This window comes from Elaeis guineensis, chromosome 8 (assembly GCF_000442705.2).
Source record: "Elaeis guineensis isolate ETL-2024a chromosome 8, EG11, whole genome shotgun sequence".
NCBI classification, from domain to species: Eukaryota; Viridiplantae; Streptophyta; class Magnoliopsida; order Arecales; family Arecaceae; genus Elaeis; species Elaeis guineensis.
Window position 1 is genome coordinate 137471380 of NC_026000.2, and position 19296 is coordinate 137490675.

General features: G+C 39.6%; 1 protein-coding gene across 1 annotated transcript; it reads left to right on the top strand.

Annotated features, from left to right (window-relative positions):
- The first annotated feature begins 2700 nt into the window (after positions 1–2700).
- Positions 2701–18081, top strand: LOC105049429 (uncharacterized). Its single transcript, XM_010929064.4, has 10 exons — positions 2701–4193; positions 5006–5488; positions 5584–5885; positions 10039–10767; positions 10858–11136; positions 11317–11478; positions 11592–12527; positions 12621–12836; positions 14455–14715; positions 17643–18081. Exons 1-10 carry the CDS (start codon positions 2888–2890, stop codon positions 17976–17978), a joined length of 5010 nt encoding a protein of 1669 aa, XP_010927366.1. The 5' UTR covers positions 2701–2887; the 3' UTR covers positions 17979–18081.
- Positions 18082–19296: the final 1215 nt, after the last annotated feature.

Genomic DNA, 19296 nt, shown 5'->3' on the forward strand with positions numbered 1-19296 from the left:
TAGTATACTATCCATCTCCAAACCCGAACTTAATATCCTATACCCAAACCCTACCCGATACCCAATCGGGTAAGAAAAGAGATACCCATCCCCATACCCAATGGGTTCGGAGATACCCGTGGGTAACCCATTTCCCCATACCCAATCCATATCCGCCCCATACCCAACCCATACCCATCCATTCTATACAAAAAAAAAAGTAAAATAATTTTATGCATATTATCAATCAAAAATAGAATTACCAATTATATATATATACATACATACATACGCACATACACACTTCTACCACATACACATACATACATGCATACATATATGCATGCATACATATACATACATACATATATATAATTATATATATATATAGAGAGAGAGAGAAAGAGAGAGAGATCATATATATGTGTGTGTGTGTGTATATATATATATTCGGATATGTATATATGTATATGTATATATATATTCGGATATGTATATATGTATATGTATATGTATATATATATATTCGAATATGTATATATATATATATGTATATATATATACATATATATATATACATATATATATATACATATATATATATATATATATATATATATATATATATATATATATACATATATATATACATATATACATATACATACATATATATATATATATATATATATATATATATATATATATATACATATATATATATATATATATATATATATATATATATATATATATATATATATACATATATATATATATATATATATATATATATACATATATATATATATTCGGATATGGGTTCGGATATTACCCATATCCATAGGTTCGGATCGGATTCGGATAGAAAATAGTACTACCCATACCCTACCCATATCCGTACTATAGTTTTCGGGTTTTATCCAAACTCGAACCCAAACCCAGTCAAACCCTATTTTTTGGGTTTGACCGGGTTCGAGTAGGGTGTATACCCATCGGATCGGATTAATTTTGCCGTCCCTATCCATAAATGATGTCTATAACCCATAACCCATAGTCCTTGGACCAGTGAGCATGGATTTTCGGCTTGGATCATTGAATTTGAAGATAACTTATGACTATTTCCTTGTATAATGGGAGCAAAGGGATTTTTAGATAAATTTTGTTAAAAAAAAAACTAGATCATACATTCTCTTTCCAATTTTATTTCTTCCACCGTTCTTAAGCTTCAAATGACTTAAAATAGCATAAAGTCTTCGATCGAAGAATATCCGGTTGGATTTAGACTTTCTTTTCAGGTATTTCAAAAAAAATAACGCCTCTCAAACTTCAGATGGATAAGAGATTAATTCTATTCGCAGTAGCAGCAACATAAAGCATGCATGCTAATGAATCATTCTCATCAAATATATTTATCACACAATATTCCCAATCGAAAACTCCATAAATACTTACCATGCCTGCCATTTTATAAATACAAACATTTTATTTCTTCTGGGGAACAGGGAACACGTAATAACAGAACCGTGGCCGACCGTAATATTTCCAACTCGCATACATAGAATACATCGTGCGAGCGCTGCATCTGCCGTCCCGTCGGTTCAGATGCAGCGTCGCTGCAAGCGGACTGGCCACGCGTTGAATCGGCGGTCACGATCTATTTAGACGGACAATGAGCACGCAGATCCACATCCCGCATATATAAGAATGTACAAACGTACAGAATCCCACCGCAAGCGCGTCGGGCGTCACAAGATATCTGGTCTCCTTATCATTGCTTTTTAATCTTGACCGCTGAACCCACGATCCAACGGTTGGGATCTCTAAAGCGCGTCGGCGTACGGCGAGCCTTACGTGATCCTGAGGGATAACAGAACTGGTCCGGAAGAGCAACCCACGGAGCCTAGCCAATGGAAAGCAGCCGCATGGCGGAAAGCGTGCGGGCCCTTCCCGACACGGTCTTCTTCTCGTGCCGCTTCTCGCCGAAACTCAGGAGAGGTCGGAAACAAACCCTCGCTGACCCAACCAAGTAATCCTCTCATAAGACACGTCCGCATATAAATTTACATGCGACATCTCAGATATCCGCCGTCCACGTTCCGAAAACCCTCGAGCATGGAAAACCAACGGACACCGAGACGTCGCTCGAAATTGCATATGCGGACGTCTACTTCACACCTCTCCTCCTGGTTATTGCGTCCGCATGACATTTGTTTGCGAGATATTAAAGATCCGCTGTAGGGCAATCCGACAAACGATGGTGATGTGGCGCAAATATAAAATATGCGAACCACCGTATGCGACATCAACAATACCCGCCCTAAGTTTCATTCTCCTATTTATTTGAACCTAAAATAGAATAACAACGTAAAAAATGAAAGAAAAGTCCTCAGCCACTCTGATTCGGTTCCACGAACTCACATTCCATACCTCCCAAAATAAGAATAAGAAAAATAAAAGAAAAGCAAAAAAAAAAAAAAAAGGCCTCTCAAATCCTAAAAAAAATAAAATCCCTTGCTGTGTTTATTGCCAAACCTACGGTAAGAGCAGGACCGGGACGGAGTTTTGGTGCGTACCATCATATCCTACGGCCACCCTCCCTTCTTCTCTCCCCGGTCCCTTCAACAAATACCCTCACTCACCACGCACCCTTCTTCTCCCTCCCCCTCTTTTCCTGCACCCAATGACCGAACCTCCAACGCCTTTCCTCGTCTTCTAATCTCTCTCCCCCCTCCCCTCTCTCTCTCTCTCTCTTCTTTCTCTGGGGATTCATAGATTAAAGCGTACATATATAGATATCAACAAAAAGATAGATAGGGGTGAGTGAGAAAAAAAAGGGTCAGAAGAGAAGAGAGAGGTCTGGATTTATTTTTTTCGGAGAAGAAGAGAAGATAAGCCAACCAATCGGATGAAGCCCCAGCAGACCCCCTCCACCGAGCCGGTCTCCTCCTCCTCCTCCTCCTCTTTCGCCGCCGCCTCCTCCTCCGTCCCGGAGCTCCGGCAAGCCGCGACGGCCGTCCCCTCCGGCGATGACGCACCTTCTAACCAGGGCGGCCCTGGCGGCGCGGAGTCGGTCGTCGTGGAGCGGCGGGGCGAACACTCCGCCGTGTGCCGGTGGATGGTGCCCCAGTTCCCCCGCACAAAGGCCCGCGCCCTCTGGTCCCGCTACTTCGAGGTCGGCGGCTACGACTGCCGCCTCCTCATCTACCCCAAGGGCGACTCCCAGGCCCTCCCCGGTTACCTGTCGATCTACCTCCAGATCGTCGACCCTCGCGGGTCGTCGTCCTCCAAGTGGGATTGCTTCTCTAGCTACCGACTCGCCGTCGTCCACCCCTCCGATGACTCCAAGTCCATCGCCCGCGACTCCTGGCACCGCTTCTCCTCCAAGAAGAAATCCCACGGTTGGTGCGACTTCACCCCAGCCGCCCCCATCCTTGATAACAAGGCTGGCTTCGTCCACACCCCCAACGACGCCATCCTCATCATCGCCGATATTCTCATCCTCCACGAGTCCGTCTCCTTCTCCCGCGACCACGAGCTCCAGCCTCCCCCCGCCGCCGCCGACGTCCTCAGCGGCAAGTTCACCTGGAAGGTCCACAATTTCAGCCTCTTCCACGAGATGATCAAGACCCAGAAGATCATGAGCCCCGTCTTCCCGGCCGGCGACTGCAATCTCAGGATCAGCGTCTACCAGAGCTCCGTCAGCGGCGTCGAGCACCTCTCCATGTGCCTCGAGAGCAAGGATACCGACAAGGTGCAGCTTGTCCCGGAGCGCAGTTGCTGGTGCCTCTTCCGCATGTCGGTGCTCAGCCAGCGCCCGGGGATGAACCACGTCCATCGCGACTCCTATGGCCGGTTTGCTGCCGATAACAAGGGGGGAGACAACACGAGCCTTGGCTGGAATGACTACATGCGCATGGCCGACTTCATCGGGACGGATGCGGGGTTCCTCGTCGATGATACGGCCGTCTTCAGCACCTCGTTCCATGTGATCAAGGAGTCCAACAGCTTCACGAAGAATGCTGGGCCCCTGCTCGGGGGGAGGGGTGCGGCGAGGAAGTCAGACGGGCATTTTGGCAAATTCACCTGGAGGATCGAGAATTTCACCAGGCTCAAGGACCTCCTGAAGAAGAGGAAGATTACAGGGCTCTGCGTCAAGAGCCGCAGGTTCCAGATTGGCAATCGGGACTGCCGCCTTATTGTCTATCCCAGAGGTGAGCACCATCTATCATTTTTCAACTCCTATTGCCTTTGAAATGCTGTGGGACTCTTCTAGATAGAGTTATCAATTTGGCAGCAACAATACTTAGCTTTAATAATGGCTCATATGGTTTGATTATTTGTTAATGATAAAGAAAAGCATACAATATATACACTAACTGGTTTGGCCATTGTCTTGTCTTCCATCTAATGCTTAAACCCATAGTCGTGAGGTACAGTTTAGATAACACACATGGCTTAGGTAGTTTTTATATGCCCAACATTGGCAGTGTTGTCTGTCTTTTAATATTCTTTTATTGCATGCTAAAGCCCTCTAGTTGTGAAGGCATAGTTTACATAATATAACTTGACTTTTGTAATTTGTATTACCCGATCTGGAATTTATGTTTCTCTTGGATTTATGCTGGGAATTGCTTGTGTTTGGTGGGTGGCGTGATCTGATTAATTTGTGATACAGGAAGGTTTACATCACAGTTTGGATTGTCTCTTTTCTGAACTCTTTTGTTCAAATGCTTAAACTCTTAGTTCCAAAGGTATATTTTCTTGGCTTCAGTACTTCACATGTTTACGTTGGCACGATCTTTGTCTGATGCTATTTTATTGAATGTTAAAACCTACTAGTTGTCAAGGTATAATTTACATAGTTCACCTAGCTTTGGTGGTAATGTTTCTTTTGGACCAGTACTAGCAACAATTAGTGGTACTTGGATTCAATGGCTTTTATGTTTTGATTAATTTGTAATACAAAAACTCATAAACTGATTGGATTGTCCTTTCTTTCCTTTATCCTTTTGATGGACACCAGGGCAGTCCCAACCACCATGCCACCTATCAGTGTTTTTGGAAGTCACAGATTCCCGCAACACGGCCAGTGACTGGAGCTGCTTTGTGAGTCATCGGCTGTCGGTTGTAAATCAGAAAATGGAAGAGAAGTCCGTCACCAAGGAGTCACAAAATCGTTACTCAAAGGCTGCAAAGGACTGGGGTTGGCGTGAGTTTGTGACCTTGACGAGCCTCTTTGATCAGGATGCTGGGTTTCTTGTCCAAGACACTGTTGTGTTCTCTGCAGAAGTTCTCATCTTGAAGGAGACCTCTATAATGCAAGAATTTAGTGATTCAACAGAGTCTGAATCGGGTGGCATGGGTTCCAGTTCTCAGATTGATGCTATTTGGAAGAGAGGGTCTTTCACGTGGAGGGTGGAAAATTTCTTATCCTTTAAGGAGATTATGGAGACACGGAAAATCTTCAGCAAATTCTTTCAAGCTGGCGGTTGTGAGCTGCGAATAGGTAAATGGATGTCCAAGGGTTATTTGATTTACTACCTTCCATGATCTATTACTTTGCTCAGGTCCCATATGTTTCTGTCCTTCACGATAATGCAGGTGTCTATGAGTCATTTGACACCATATGTATATACTTGGAGAGTGACCAGTCATCTGGGAGTGATCCTGACAAGAATTTTTGGGTCCGGTACAGAATGGCTGTGGTGAACCAGAAGAATCCAGCAAAAACTGTGTGGAAGGAGTCTTCTATCTGCACAAAAATGTGGAACAATTCAGTTCTACAATTTATGAAGGTCTCAGATATGCTGGAATCTGATGCAGGATTTCTTGTTCGTGACACAGTGGTATTCGTTTGCGAGATCTTAGATTGCTGTCCTTGGTTCGAGTTTTCTGATCTGGAGGTGAGATTGATTGCAGGATTATAATCTAACCATTGCAATAGATGGAGCCTCTTCATGATTTGTCTAGTTTGAAAGCTGGGTCATTGAACAATAAGTTTTATCTGGCAATGTGCTTTCTAGCAACATGTTTCTTGGCTGTTAAGACTATGCACACGTGTGTAAGCCCACTAGCAGCTATTTGCATGCAATTCGACTATAGGATTAGATCTAAATAATGAAAAGGTGGTCTTTGTTCTCTAGCAACTGTAGCTTATACTATCTGGTAGATTGACACCTGCTTGTTACTTGAACTTTTAAACAGTTTTTGTAGCTGAAAGTTGCTGAAATTAAGCATATGCTAGGACACTCTTTCATCTTGCGCTGCTAGAACTCACACATTAAGTACTCAAGCTGGTTATTTTGTTTTTTTTTATTCTATGACATATGCGGCTGAATGTTTCCTGTTTTAATCATATGGTTGGTAATTTCATCAAAGTTTTCTTTCTTTGTTGATATAAAGTACATGCTGGCTCTGAATAGAGTGAATTATATGCATCTAAATCTTGACAACGTAGATAGGTCTTCATCTTCAATAGCTGCCACTGCTTTATTCTCCTTTTAACAATATTTACATTAAGGATATATTGTTTTCCTCAATTTCATAAGCTGACAGCCACCACGCACATTGTTTACTCATTTGTTAATGGCCCCTTGATGAAGAAGTTAGATGCTCTTGGAAAAGTTCAAGTTGTAGGCTGTCAAGTTCGGAAATAGGCAGCTTCTTGCTGACAGAGATAAATCTGCTCACTAGATGTGCTCAGTGATTGGGGGAAATTTTTTATCCTGTTATTTAGGTTTTGCATGATGTATATATCTGTTAAGAGGGACTTCTTGATGGTGAAAGAATACTACTCCTAAGTATTTATGCTTTCTGGCGCAAATCTTCATTTTAATCTTGGGAAGGCACAAACATAATTATGTTTTCCTACTTCTTTTCCTTTTTTATGCTTTCATATCCCTTTCTCACTTTGGTTGGGGGGAAATTCTCACTAGTTCTATTTCAGTGTGACTTAACACCTATTATTCACTATCCAATTTGCGCACATTTTCATCCTTACCAAGTTTAATTAGATGGAGATCTGGCTGTATAATCATTCCCTTCTGTGGGCCCTTTTTAACTAGAATCATGCTGTACAGCTGAAAAGTCTTGTAATTGGATTATTATGATGATAACTAACTCGGTTAATTGGTAGAAAGCTTGCTGTTTAAGGTACACATCTCTATTCTTGAATTTTTCTTTTTCCAACTTTTGTACTTTCTTCTCCATTTAACTCTCTGTTTTATGTTTTTGCTTATTTTTTATTGCTGACTTAATGTTTGAATATGGGGTACATAAGCAATACATTGTTCGAAAGTAAACTTTTACAGTTTACTGGTTTTTGGTTCTTAAGAAGAGACCATCCTTCAACTCTTTCCAAAAGGTTCACCTCATTAGCTACACTACCACTTTCATATTTGTTCAATTTTTGAATATATGGTTTTCCCTTCTTTGGGACCTTAATGTGTTGAAGCTTTGCACCCTATCCCTTCTTATTTTCTATATGCATCCCTTTCCTTCCATCCATATAGTTTATTACTTTATTCCATGTATCTACTTGTTTTCCAAGTGCTGCAATCAACCCAAAGTTTCTTAATCTCTTTCTTTGATTAGCTGTAACAAAATAACCACCATTTCTTTTGCTTATTCCAAATTTACCCACACTATTGAAAATTTAAAAGAGGGGAAAATAGAAAAAATGAGGCAAAGATGTAACTTGCTCTACAAGTCTTATTTCTCTACGGTCCTAGGCTCCTAGCCTTTTTTTTCCCATTGGCTAAATATTGGTAACCAACAATTTTGTTTCTTCCACAAAAATCACATTGTGCATGGAATACTTGTTTCTTTTATACTTTTTTACTTATACTCAAAAGTTCTAAGCAAGCATTGAAAGTTGGTAGGTGGGGCTGTTGACAGGGGAAAGAGGGAGTCTCATACTCAAGAAATAGGGAAAACAACAATTAAATGGACGAAGCAAAGCATTAGTTGAATCATTACATACCACTTAAGCTACTAATGCCATCTTGACTCTCTATGTTGCTTTATAATGATGCATTAAAACCCTTGCCACTTTTTTGAGTGAAAAGAAAAAAAAACTAGCCACTTCCCGGATATTGTTTCTTTATTCTATGCTACATGGACTTAGGTTCATGTATCGAGTGTAGATGTGTGTCTAAGTGTTGAATCAAGTGCTTTAAATCTCACCGTTGAATCCCTTATTGGTGCTTAAGCTATGTGTATGCCCTTGTGCCCACACATGGTAAACTCTTGGAGTTGGAATAGCAAACAGTGCCACATGTCTGTGTAGGGCCATATCAAGCCCCTGTAGTAGTACCCCACTAGGTCAATATAGTATGTTGGTTCTTAAAGTGCTTATTAGATCTTTTTAATATCTAACATTTTTTTTTATAGAACTTTGTCTAGTTATCATATCAGTATCCAAGGTTCGCCAAACCTAGGGGGTCATGTCGGCTAGCGATCGATTCAGTATGGTACAGATTTGTACTATGTCATTCTGGAATGCACTGAGTGAGAGTGAGAGTGAGAGAGAGAGAGAGAGAGAGATCGGCGTACCTATTTGGCTGTCGCATGGAAGAGGAAGGTTGTAACCAATGGAGGAAGAGGAGACAAAGGCTAGCATTTTTGGGTGGTGGAGATGGACGAGGGGAGGGGACGTCAATGAGGTCGTCGCTGATGCCGGCCCGCTGTGAAGCCTAAGCAGGTGGGGAGGGGGAGAGAGAGTGCCTCAAATGCTCTAGAAGGCCCTCAATTTGTTGAACCGGAGGGGTGCAGGGGAAATTTCGCTGTCAAGCTGCTGAGGGTTGGGGTGGGTTGGGGGGGCGGGGGTGGCGGTGGCGAGCTGTTCGGTTTGCTCTTATTGTCTGTTGAACTATCATAACCTTGCAAACCATTCTGACTTGGCATCGATTTGGTTTGGTAAAGGCTGAACTTTTGGCAAACCCTGCCAGTATCCATGTCTAAGTGTTGGGAATGGGTCCTTTAAGCTAAATTAAAGTGTCTAGGTGACGTAAGGAATCAAAGAAATGCAGAATGGCTTATTAGATGGGATGAAATAATAACTGCATCTTAGTTTGATGATTGGCAGTTCTCCATGTGCTTTATAGTAGATGTGAAGAATGTAGAGCTGGAGTTTCGTCCATATACATAAACAACAGATAAGTTGTCTGTGAAAGTTTTGCCTTCTATAGCTATTGTGTCCATATCATTTTTCATATATATTAACTTGAAACTTTTACCTTTTGTCATCCATTTGGGCAGAATGGCACATACATTTGTAGATGGCTCATGATTTTGTTAACTAATGATGTCACCTTCTCACCAGGTCTTGTGGAATAATAATGAGAAATGCTCCATTGATCTAGCTACCTGTAGCCATGAAAAGGAATGACCTCAATCGAACTAAAATCAGAGAGGAGGAAAAGACATGAATAAGCCCATCATTCAAGTTATAGTTGAAATACCTTTTTAAACAAAGCTTGTAATGCCATAGATTTTTTAGTGCTGCTCGCTGGCTACCATTTATGGAAACAGTAAAGCTGTCTGGCGTCTACATTTGTTAGATTGATCGCTGTCAAATGATATTATACTGCTGCGCTACTGTCTCTCTATCCCAGTCATCAAGGAGTGCACGAGCAAAACTTGTTCTGCCATCTTGTGTTATATGTTTTGAGTGTGGCTTTAACTGCATGCTTTTATATGTAATCATCCTACATCATCTGCATTGTCTGTTGCTGCTGTAGATAATTTGATGTACCTATGATGTTGGTTTTGTCCTTATGTGCTCTTTTCTAATTTTAATTTCTCTGAGTTGCAATTTCTTCTGGTGTTTCTATTGTCCACGCAAGTTATTTCTAAGTGATAATTTAATTTTAATGCACATCATCATGCCGTCCATGATGTACTGATCACCTAATGTTGCTTATATCATCTATTCATCTTTGTAAACTGTGACGATATTGGATAGATCCATGAATATGTGGATAAATCTAATGTTTGTTTTTGGTAGAAAGGCACATGCCCTCATTTTTCTTTCTTTTTTTCTCTTTCCATTAACAGGTTTTGGCTTCAGATGATGATCAGGATGCATTGTCAACAGACACAGATGAACTTGTTGAGTCTGAAGAGAGTGACGTCAGTAGTGGAGATGAGGAAGACATGTTCCGGAATCTTCTTTCCCGAGCAGGTTTTCATCTGACATATGGAGATAACCCTTCGCAGCCCCAGGTTACTTTAAGAGAAAAGCTTCTAATGGATGCTGGTGCAATTGCTGGATTTCTATCTGGTCTGCGGGTTTATCTTGATGAGCCTGCTAAAATTAAGCGCTTGTTTCTTCCTGCCAAACTATCTGGGAGCACTGGAGGCAAGAAAGATTCCACAAGAGGTGATGCCAGTTTTCCGAGTATAGTGAATTTATTGATGGGGGTTAAGGTCTTGCAACAAGCAATTATTGATTTACTTCTAGATATAATGGTCGAGTGTTGCCAATCTTCAGAAGGAAGAACAGGATATGATTCTTCTGAAACAAGCTCGAAACCTTCTCCTGGTTCTAATGGAGCTAGCAGTCCACCAGAATCCACTGGTGACAGTGAAGTTACCGAGAATGCACAATGTCATGTGTACCAGAGGTTGGAACCTGGAGTGGCTGAAATTACCCAGGCACTACAGAGCTCAGACCAGATTGCAAATGGGATACTGGACAAGACCAACCTGGAACAGTCCATTTTTCCTCCTGAGACGTCTGCTGGGCATCTCCAAGTAGATGATGGTTTTATTCGAGCTAATAAGGTACCAGTATTAGTTAAGCTTCTGTATTTCAGGATCTTCTAAGCATTAATTCTTTATTCTATGGCTGATTAAGTGAAATCTTGTCTTTAGCTAAAATGGCCAGAACAATCTGAGGAACTCTTAGAATTAATTGTCAATTCACTAAGGGCCCTCGATAATTTTGTGCCTCAAGGCTGCCCTGAACCAAGAAGAAGGCCCCAATCAGTCCAGAAGATTGCTCTGGTGCTAGATAAAGCTCCAAAACATCTTCAACCAGACCTAGTTGCCCTTGTGCCAAAACTGGTCGACCATTCAGAACATTCACTTGCAGCTTGTGCACTCCTGGACCGCCTTCAGAAGCCAGATGCCGAGCCCTCATTGCGCTTACCGGTATTATATATATCTAGCTCTTCTCTCAAACAATTGTTATCCATTTGACTGGAGAATTTCAGTTAAATTTCAGATTTATTTCTTTTTATGTGTGAAATTTTAGATGTGTTTTTTACATATATTTGTAATTCCAGTGGCTTATTTCAGTATGTACTTCTTTTTTCTTTTTTTACTCTTCAGGTTTTTGGTGCTCTCAGTTTGTTGGATTTTGGAAGTGAGGTGTGGGAGCGTGTATTATTTCAAGCTTTTGAACTCTTGTCAGATTCCAATGACGAACCTCTTGTGGCAGCCGTGAGTTTTGTTTTCAAAGCTGCATCTCAGTGTCAGCAACTTCCTCAAGCAGTATGTTTGCATGCTCTCCGAGATTTTAGATCCTTTTTGATTTTTTGCTGATGCTTTTAAATTTTTATTTACTCCATTTCATCATTTTCTTATATTTTTTCTCTTCCTTGTAGGTCAGGGCTATCCGATCAAGGTTGAAAAGTCTGGGTGCGGAAGTTCCACACTGTGTGTTGGATATTTTAGCAAAAATTGTGCATACTTGTACGGATGTAGCTGAAGCCATTTTAAGAGATATTGACTCTGATTGTGAGCTTGATGGGAACTGTATGACAACACCTTCTGGTATTTTTTCATGTGGTGTAAATGGGCTTTCAGCTGAAGGAATGCATATGGGTCAAGAGCAGGTTGTGCATGGATGCCAACATCTGTCTGATGTTTACATCTTGATAGAGATGTTGACTGTGCCAGGCCTATTTGTTGAAGTTTCACAGATCTTTGAGAGAGCTGTACTGCGAGGAGCCATTGGTCTGCAGTCAGTTGCGATGGTATTGGAAAGACGCCATGCTCAAAGGTTAAGTGTTACATCTAGGCCTCTTGTGGATGATCAACAGAACCAACAAGTCCTGATAGGTGGAAAATTTGAGGCATTGGCTGTCCAAGAAGATGACTTCATATCAGTTCTTTCTCTTGGTGAAGTATTATCTCTCTCTAGTGACACCAGAGTCCAGGACTTCGTGAGGATGCTATATGCTATCATGTTTAAAATTTATGCTGAGGAGCATTACCGATTTAGGATGTTGAAGGGGCTTGTTGAACATGCAACAAATACTTCAGATAATTGCCGAGTAGCTGATATAGATATGGATGTTTTGGCTTTTCTTGTTAGAGAAGAAGATGGGATTGCTAGACCAGTTCTGAACATGATGCGGGAGGTTGCTGAAGCAGCCCAAGTTGGTCGTGCAAATCTTTGGCACCAAATTTGTGATATTGAAGATGAAAATATCCGTTTTCGAGAAGAAAGACAAGCGGAACTTTCTAATTTTGTACATGAAAAAGCTGTTCTGTCCCAAAGGCTAAATGAATCCGAGGCTACTAACAATCGTCTTAAGGTATGGCTCTCTGATAAGAGTTATTGATACACAGTTAATTGGCTCTTAAGTTTACTCGCGCTTGTCATAATTGACACCTTTCTTCAATTCCAGTCTGAGTTAAAGGTTGAAATGGACCGTTTTGCTCGTGAAAAAAAGGAACTTACGGAGCAGATACTTGAGGTTGAGAATCAGTTAGAATGGGTTCGATCAGAAAAAGATGAGGAAATCACAAAACTCTCTGCTGATCGGAAAGTTCTTCAGGACCGCCTTCATGAAGCAGAAGCACAACTCGCGCAGTTGAAATCTCGAAAACGTGATGAATTGAAGGTAATTTATATATCCTGTTGGATACACAAGCGTTGCTTGTCCAAAATTTTTGCTCTGTATTGCAGGGAAACTGAGCGGTTATGTATATTAGTGAACAGCGGTCACTATCGTACTTTTAAATGAGTGGTAATATGCTTCTTAGACTGCATGCTGATAATATGCATGCTGTTGTTAGCATTCCTTGTGTTTTATGTCTAGCATGTACATGTAAATCAATTGCTGGTTGTCTCATCTGTTCAATTTAAGATCTCAACTGGTGTGCACTCAAAATTATCCTTTTTTGGTCTCATTTTACCTCACTGGAAACCCTGACATACAGTAGACATCGAATGGTATTGTTAATCTTTTGCATCAGTCTGCTCTGGATATGTATCAGCTGTTTTATTTATTCATTTATTTATTTTGAAGTTACAGCCTTTACTTTGAAGAATCTCTTTTTATCTAACTAGAGATGTTATAGCTAGCGATCTTAAAAAATAAAATCAATGCACAATGCTGTATGAGAATTAGATTGAATCAATTCGTAAAGTTGGATCGTATGTCTTAATATCTATTAGAATTTAAAGGCATCTTACTGAGAGTATTAGATCATCATAATTTACATAATTAAATCCTTAGTTATATAAAGCAGAAATAAAATAGAGCAGGAGCAGGGGTGATCACTACAGGATTTATGTTCAGTTACAGATTGTCAATTGCATGGGGTTCTTCATAGAGGTAGTTCCTAAGTGCATATTGCCATATCAAGTTTTTTATGTATAGGATGGAAGAGGAATTTAGCTTAGAATGTCCTGTGCTTAGACTCTGCCCGAATTCTACATTAATTGGACCCACCAATGAATGATGTAGCAAGTTTATCTGTTCTCACTTGTGGACACTAATTCAACAAGTGGAAATACAAGGTGAGAGGTATTTAGGACTTTAAGTACAGATTATTTCTCCTTGCAAGTGTAAAATTTTAATAAATCATCTAATACTTTTAAGTTCTTGTACAATTCTTTTGGTGGTTCTTAAACATACTGTACAACTAAATGCAACATCAAGCTATATGTGACATGTAAACCAAACCAACCCACTACGGTTGATGATAGTATGCCCGAAGCCTATCGTCCATAATGGCAGAGAACATTTGGAAGAGCTCTCTAACACTTGCAAACTTTAACTAGTACTTGTTAGCATTGAGGTATATCAGATCACCGGGAGCTTTAAATTGGGGATCCACAAAAGTTGAGTGATGTATATGTCATATAGATAATTTTTAGTTGTATACTGCTTATTTTTGTTTTGTTTTTCCATATATAAGATTCAAAACTTGTGATGCATTTTGTTTTTGGAATCTCACTGCATTCCAAGATATAATTTTTAAAATCAAGTATTTTATGCTAGTAAGATTTTTTTTCTCTTCAAGTTGATACTTCAAATCTTTCATTTTTTTTCTATAATTCATTCTGCAATCTTTATGCTATTTACTTTAATGTTGCTTCAAACTGTCCATCTGCACATTCTTCTCCTGAAATATTGTATGGTACCTTTATAGGTAAGTGTAAGGTGTTCATTAGGATTACTTGTGTGCATGGATTGATACTGGAAAATGAATTTGATCCTTCAATCTGTGCAGAGAGTAATGAAGGAAAAGAATGCATTGGCGGAAAGGTTGAAAAATGCAGAAGCTGCACGAAAAAGATTTGATGAAGAATTAAAGCGGTATGCCACAGAGACAGTGACTAGAGAAGAAGTCAGGCAATCACTTGAAGATGAAGTTCGACGACTGACAAAAACTGTGGGACAAACTGAAGGAGAAAAACGGGAGAAGGAAGAACAGGTGGCTCGCTGTGAAGCGTACATTGATGGGATGGAAGCAAAGTTGCAAGCATGCCAGGTTTTTTCATCTTCCTTGTGCTTCAAAAAATTATCTACAGTTAGTTAACATCATCTTATGTATGGGTGCCCTGGACCCATGATTTACTAGAATTTAAATGTTTTACTGATATTAGCCTATTCTCCAGCTGTTGGGCCCTTTTCACATTCCTTGGTTTTTTTAGATGGACATCAGAATATAAGTAACATGTCAGAAACGTTAAATTCTAGGAAACGTCTTTCTTGCATCCTTCAATTTTACTACTTTGTCATAGATGCTCATCCGGGGCACCAGACATGTGCACCAAAATAATATTCCAAATATTTTTCAAGATGAGCTAGCTGTCCATGTGCTTGTATGTTAGTATTTCAGGCAATGGCATTTCAAAATCACCTTTCACCCTTTACTCCATCATAGCGTTTCTTGGTTTAGTTCTTGTGTTCCTCAAGGATGTTCATTCTGTTCGGTTAGATGGTTTGTATATAAGAGCCTGTGTGACACCACTATTAGAAGAACGACACAAGGCTCACACATTACTTCCTAATTATTTCACGAATTTTTCTTGAAATATAAGAAATGGCATTTCACCTGCATACGGTTTCATTATTAGAAAACTGTTTGGTGGAGATTGTTGGAAACTTCAATTTGGAGAGTGTCTAGGAGCAAGCAACCATCCTTCAAAAGAAATAGTGGGCAGAAGTGCCTTGGAAGCATTTTATGTAATTATATCATATATTATAAAACAATAATATTTATTGAGATGGTTAGTTTTTTTATTTTTTATTTTTGAATAGAAGCATGATGTGGGAATTCAAGAAAATGATAAACAGTGAGTGGTTCTTGGACCACTATGATTTTTTTTTGCTATTATAGTATTTTCATATTGTCTATAAAGATGATTTAATATTGGGTAGCATCATGAAGTGGGTGTGTATAGCACGTTTAAGATTTTGGAGCAGGTGCAGCATCTTACAAAGAGGATTTTAGCTACTAAAAGGGAATTATGCACAAATTATTTTGAAAATGCCTATTCAACAAGTGAATTTCTGGTGTGTAGTTTTTTAAAAAGAACATGTGTTTAAAGTTAATATTTTGCCTAAGGTTCATTACCATCAGTTCTTTTAACCTAGTGGATGGGAGAAAGGGATGGAGGATGTTTGAATATGCATGCTTTTTGGGCAAAATCTATTGGATATGAATGACTTTTCTAAGTAGCATGCAGTATGCACCTTTACTGCCATCATTGGCAGCATGATGTGTGAATGGATTATTGGTGTGCTGTATGTGGAAGGAGATCCCTGTCACAACACAGGTGACTGCTAGAGGTCGGTAGTGTAGAGCAACAATGAAACCTTATTCCAGGTTTCATATGGCATAGTCAAGCTTGAATGTAAGCTTGGCAAATGTTTCTTTTGCTCTATTGTTCCTAAGTTTATCTTTATGCATTAACTCCTAATCACACTTGAAGGCATCATTAATATACTCTATAATTTGAATCTTTGCAAAGGTGCATTTGTTACTTTGAAGTTTGAATAAATTAAACTTTTGTTGAAATAAGAAAGTGTGCAGTTTTGATTATGGTGGTGCATATTTAACTGTAAGATTTAGAATTCTTCCATAAGATTTAGAAATAGTACTACTAACAATATCTAATAATTTCAAATTAAAAGTTGAACATGCATGTAACTGAAAAGCAAAACGAGCTAAACAGTTAAACTACTTTGTACTGTCTTGTTCTGTGGAAACCTAAAATTCCCAAAAACATTTAAAAAATTTATAATTAATTCAACAAAGATGTGATAAAATCATCCAGTGAGGTGCTTCTGCTAATATATTTAGGTAATGGTGCTTTATAACTGGAAAATGTAGCTTTAAATGACTAAACAATTTTAATAGCATTGCAAAGGAAGCATGATTGAGAATTTACGGTCATCAAGAGTGACTATTTTTACTGCTACAGAATTTTAAACAGCAAAATGGAGGAAGATCTATTATCTGATTGTTATATGAATCAAATTGATAATGATAAAATGCTCTTATCAGTTTTCAGACAGCGGATATTTCCAGAAGAACTGGTTTGTGGTTCGCCTTGTTTCCTTCCTGGATTTGAGCCAATCCTCGGTCATATTACTTTCATTAAATAATAAAGAAATAGATAAGTAAATAAATAAATAGATAGATAGATAAATGGTTCCATCTTTGCTTTCTTTAAGCATTTATCTTCTGGATGAAATCTTGTCTTCCATGATAAGTGATCTCTGGAGGCCGAGTACCCAGTAAGGGAATGCCAAGTTGGGGCACCTTCTCATCTGTTACGTTGGTTTAGGTGGATATGGAGTTTCAAATGGGACTAGAAAATTCGATTGCCACAACTGACGGGGACCTGACTGAGATTACTTTTGCATCTCATTATTTGATCAGCCATTTTTGGTAGCTTGAGATATAAAATTATGCCACTACTACTGAGTTCTGATGTAGGACAGAAAAAGAGAAGGAGAGAGAAGATGAGGAAGAAGAAGATAGAAGAACAGAGGAGGAGAAGGCATCAGAGGGAGAGGGCAACTCAATATTCTCAAATCTCAATAGTGCAAACTTTTGTTCTCAATTATGTGGTGATGGATTTATATAGACCCAAAACCCCAATAAGAGTTTGCATAGAAATAAAATACCGGAGTCCTCATAAAATTCTAGTCCTACAGTCCAAATAAAAAAAGATTTCCTAATTCACAAATAAATAATATTTCTTAATTTCTATATTTGCGTTCAATGGTAGTGCTCCTAGATTTCTTATAAGGCGGTTTTCTGTCAACTTTTTGTAAATGGAAGCACATAGACATGGGCCGTTATTGTTTGTATGGTGTTGAAACGCACCCACTCTTTACCTGGCTGTATTTTCTATTTTTTCTCATTTAAATTCACACGTTATACTTGTTTCTGCGCGTGTGCAGCAATATATTCATACCCTTGAAGCTTCACTCCAAGAAGAAATGTCCCGTCATGCTCCACTTTATGGTGCTGGATTGGAAGCCTTGTCAATGAAAGAGCTTGAGACACTCTCCCGCATTCATGAGGAAGGGCTAAGACAGATTCATGCAATTCAGCAGAGGAAAGGCACTGGGACTTCTCTCGTGAGTGGACACGCTCTTCCGCAAGTCCATGGCTTATACCCCACAGCTCCTCCCGTGGCTGTTGGTCTCCCACCTTCTATCATCCCTAATGGAGTAGGAATTCATGGCAATGGGCACATTAATGGTGCAGTGGGTCCTTGGTTCAGCCCCACTTAAAACAGAAGCCAGCATCTGTAATTCTATGTAAGCAACGATATCTTTTGGCTGGCCTCATTTTACCAGCTGCCAGGTAATTCATATGATAAGCTTTTCTCCCCCAGTCTTCTCACGTCGCTTCAACACCTGAACTGGTAGAACAATCGGACCTTTACGCAATAGGAGAAAGTGTTGTCACATAAATAAGAGAAGGGGGAAAAAAAAAATACAAACTTCTGAGCCAATAGTTTTGTAATAATTAAAAATGAAAGGGAAATCCGATGGAGCTAGCGGTTGCAAATGAAATTCTGGAGCGAGGGGACACCAAATGTTGAATTTGGTTACCATTTCTTGTGAATCTTATTTGTTATTTGAGAATACAAGCCTCCATTGAATTCCCACAAAGCTACCTGGCTACGCTGTTCAGAATGTTAACATTAATTTTGGTTTGTTTCCTACTGGTTATGGCTCTCTACAGTATCTTACCGAGATGATCATGAGCAAGTTGATGAACACAGTCAAGTGTGATGCCATTTATTAGGGAACGATGAGGAATACAACGCTTGCAAAACTGACATTCGCTGCTCTTCTTTGAGGGCTTATCATCAGTATAGCTTGTCTTTCACAGTTTTAGCTTTAGACGTTTGCCGCTTCCCTTTTGAGAGCTTATCATATGTATGACTCATGCAAGTTTAGCTTGTCTTGTGCAGTTTCCTTCACCGTTTCTCAGCAACTTGATAGGTCAGATTTGGTCTGCAACCGTGGATGTTTCATAATTTGACATTATTGGTTTCACCTCTTTGAATGATCATTCTTCTAGTCTGTCTGCTGTATTCTGCTGCACAACTAAAACTCTGGTATGAGATGTGTGTATTCTTGCCTCTAATGCAACTAGCATCATGCATGCATTAAGATCCTTGAGCAAGACCAAGACCAGCTCTTTGCATACCCTATTAGGTTCATTTCTTGTAGTTGCAGTAGCTATCCTTGAGGTGTCCCGAATGAGGAGAGAGGCTGAAATCATTTCTCCCTTGGTAAGTGATTGGTACTGGGATGAATCGTTTTCACAATTGATTTTAATATTTAATGAACAAAAAATTCATGATAAGAGTAGGCTAAAAAATATTCGATATGTTGGAATAAGCCATGACAACAATGTAGCGGCCATTTGTCTCAAAAAATAAAAGTTAATGGCCATTAAAATGGTTTTGGAGGCCTTCTGTAATCGCCCTTAATTAAATATTATCCCATTATAGTATCATTTATGAAACCAATACGGTGACTGTTTCTTTACGTCGTTACCGTGCGTTAAAATAAAGTAATATTCTACTATAACTAT

Excerpts from the sequence above, each read along its gene's own strand:
- LOC105049429 (XM_010929064.4), top strand. The coding sequence starts at position 2,888 with ATGAAGCCCCAGCAGACCCCCTCCACCGAGCCGGTCTCCTCCTCCTCC. Across the intron at positions 10,768-10,857 it reads GTTTTATTCGAGCTAATAAG|CTAAAATGGCCAGAACAATC; the intron begins GTACCAGTATTA and ends TCTTGTCTTTAG. Across the intron at positions 14,716-17,642 it reads CAAAGTTGCAAGCATGCCAG|CAATATATTCATACCCTTGA; the intron begins GTTTTTTCATCT and ends GCGCGTGTGCAG.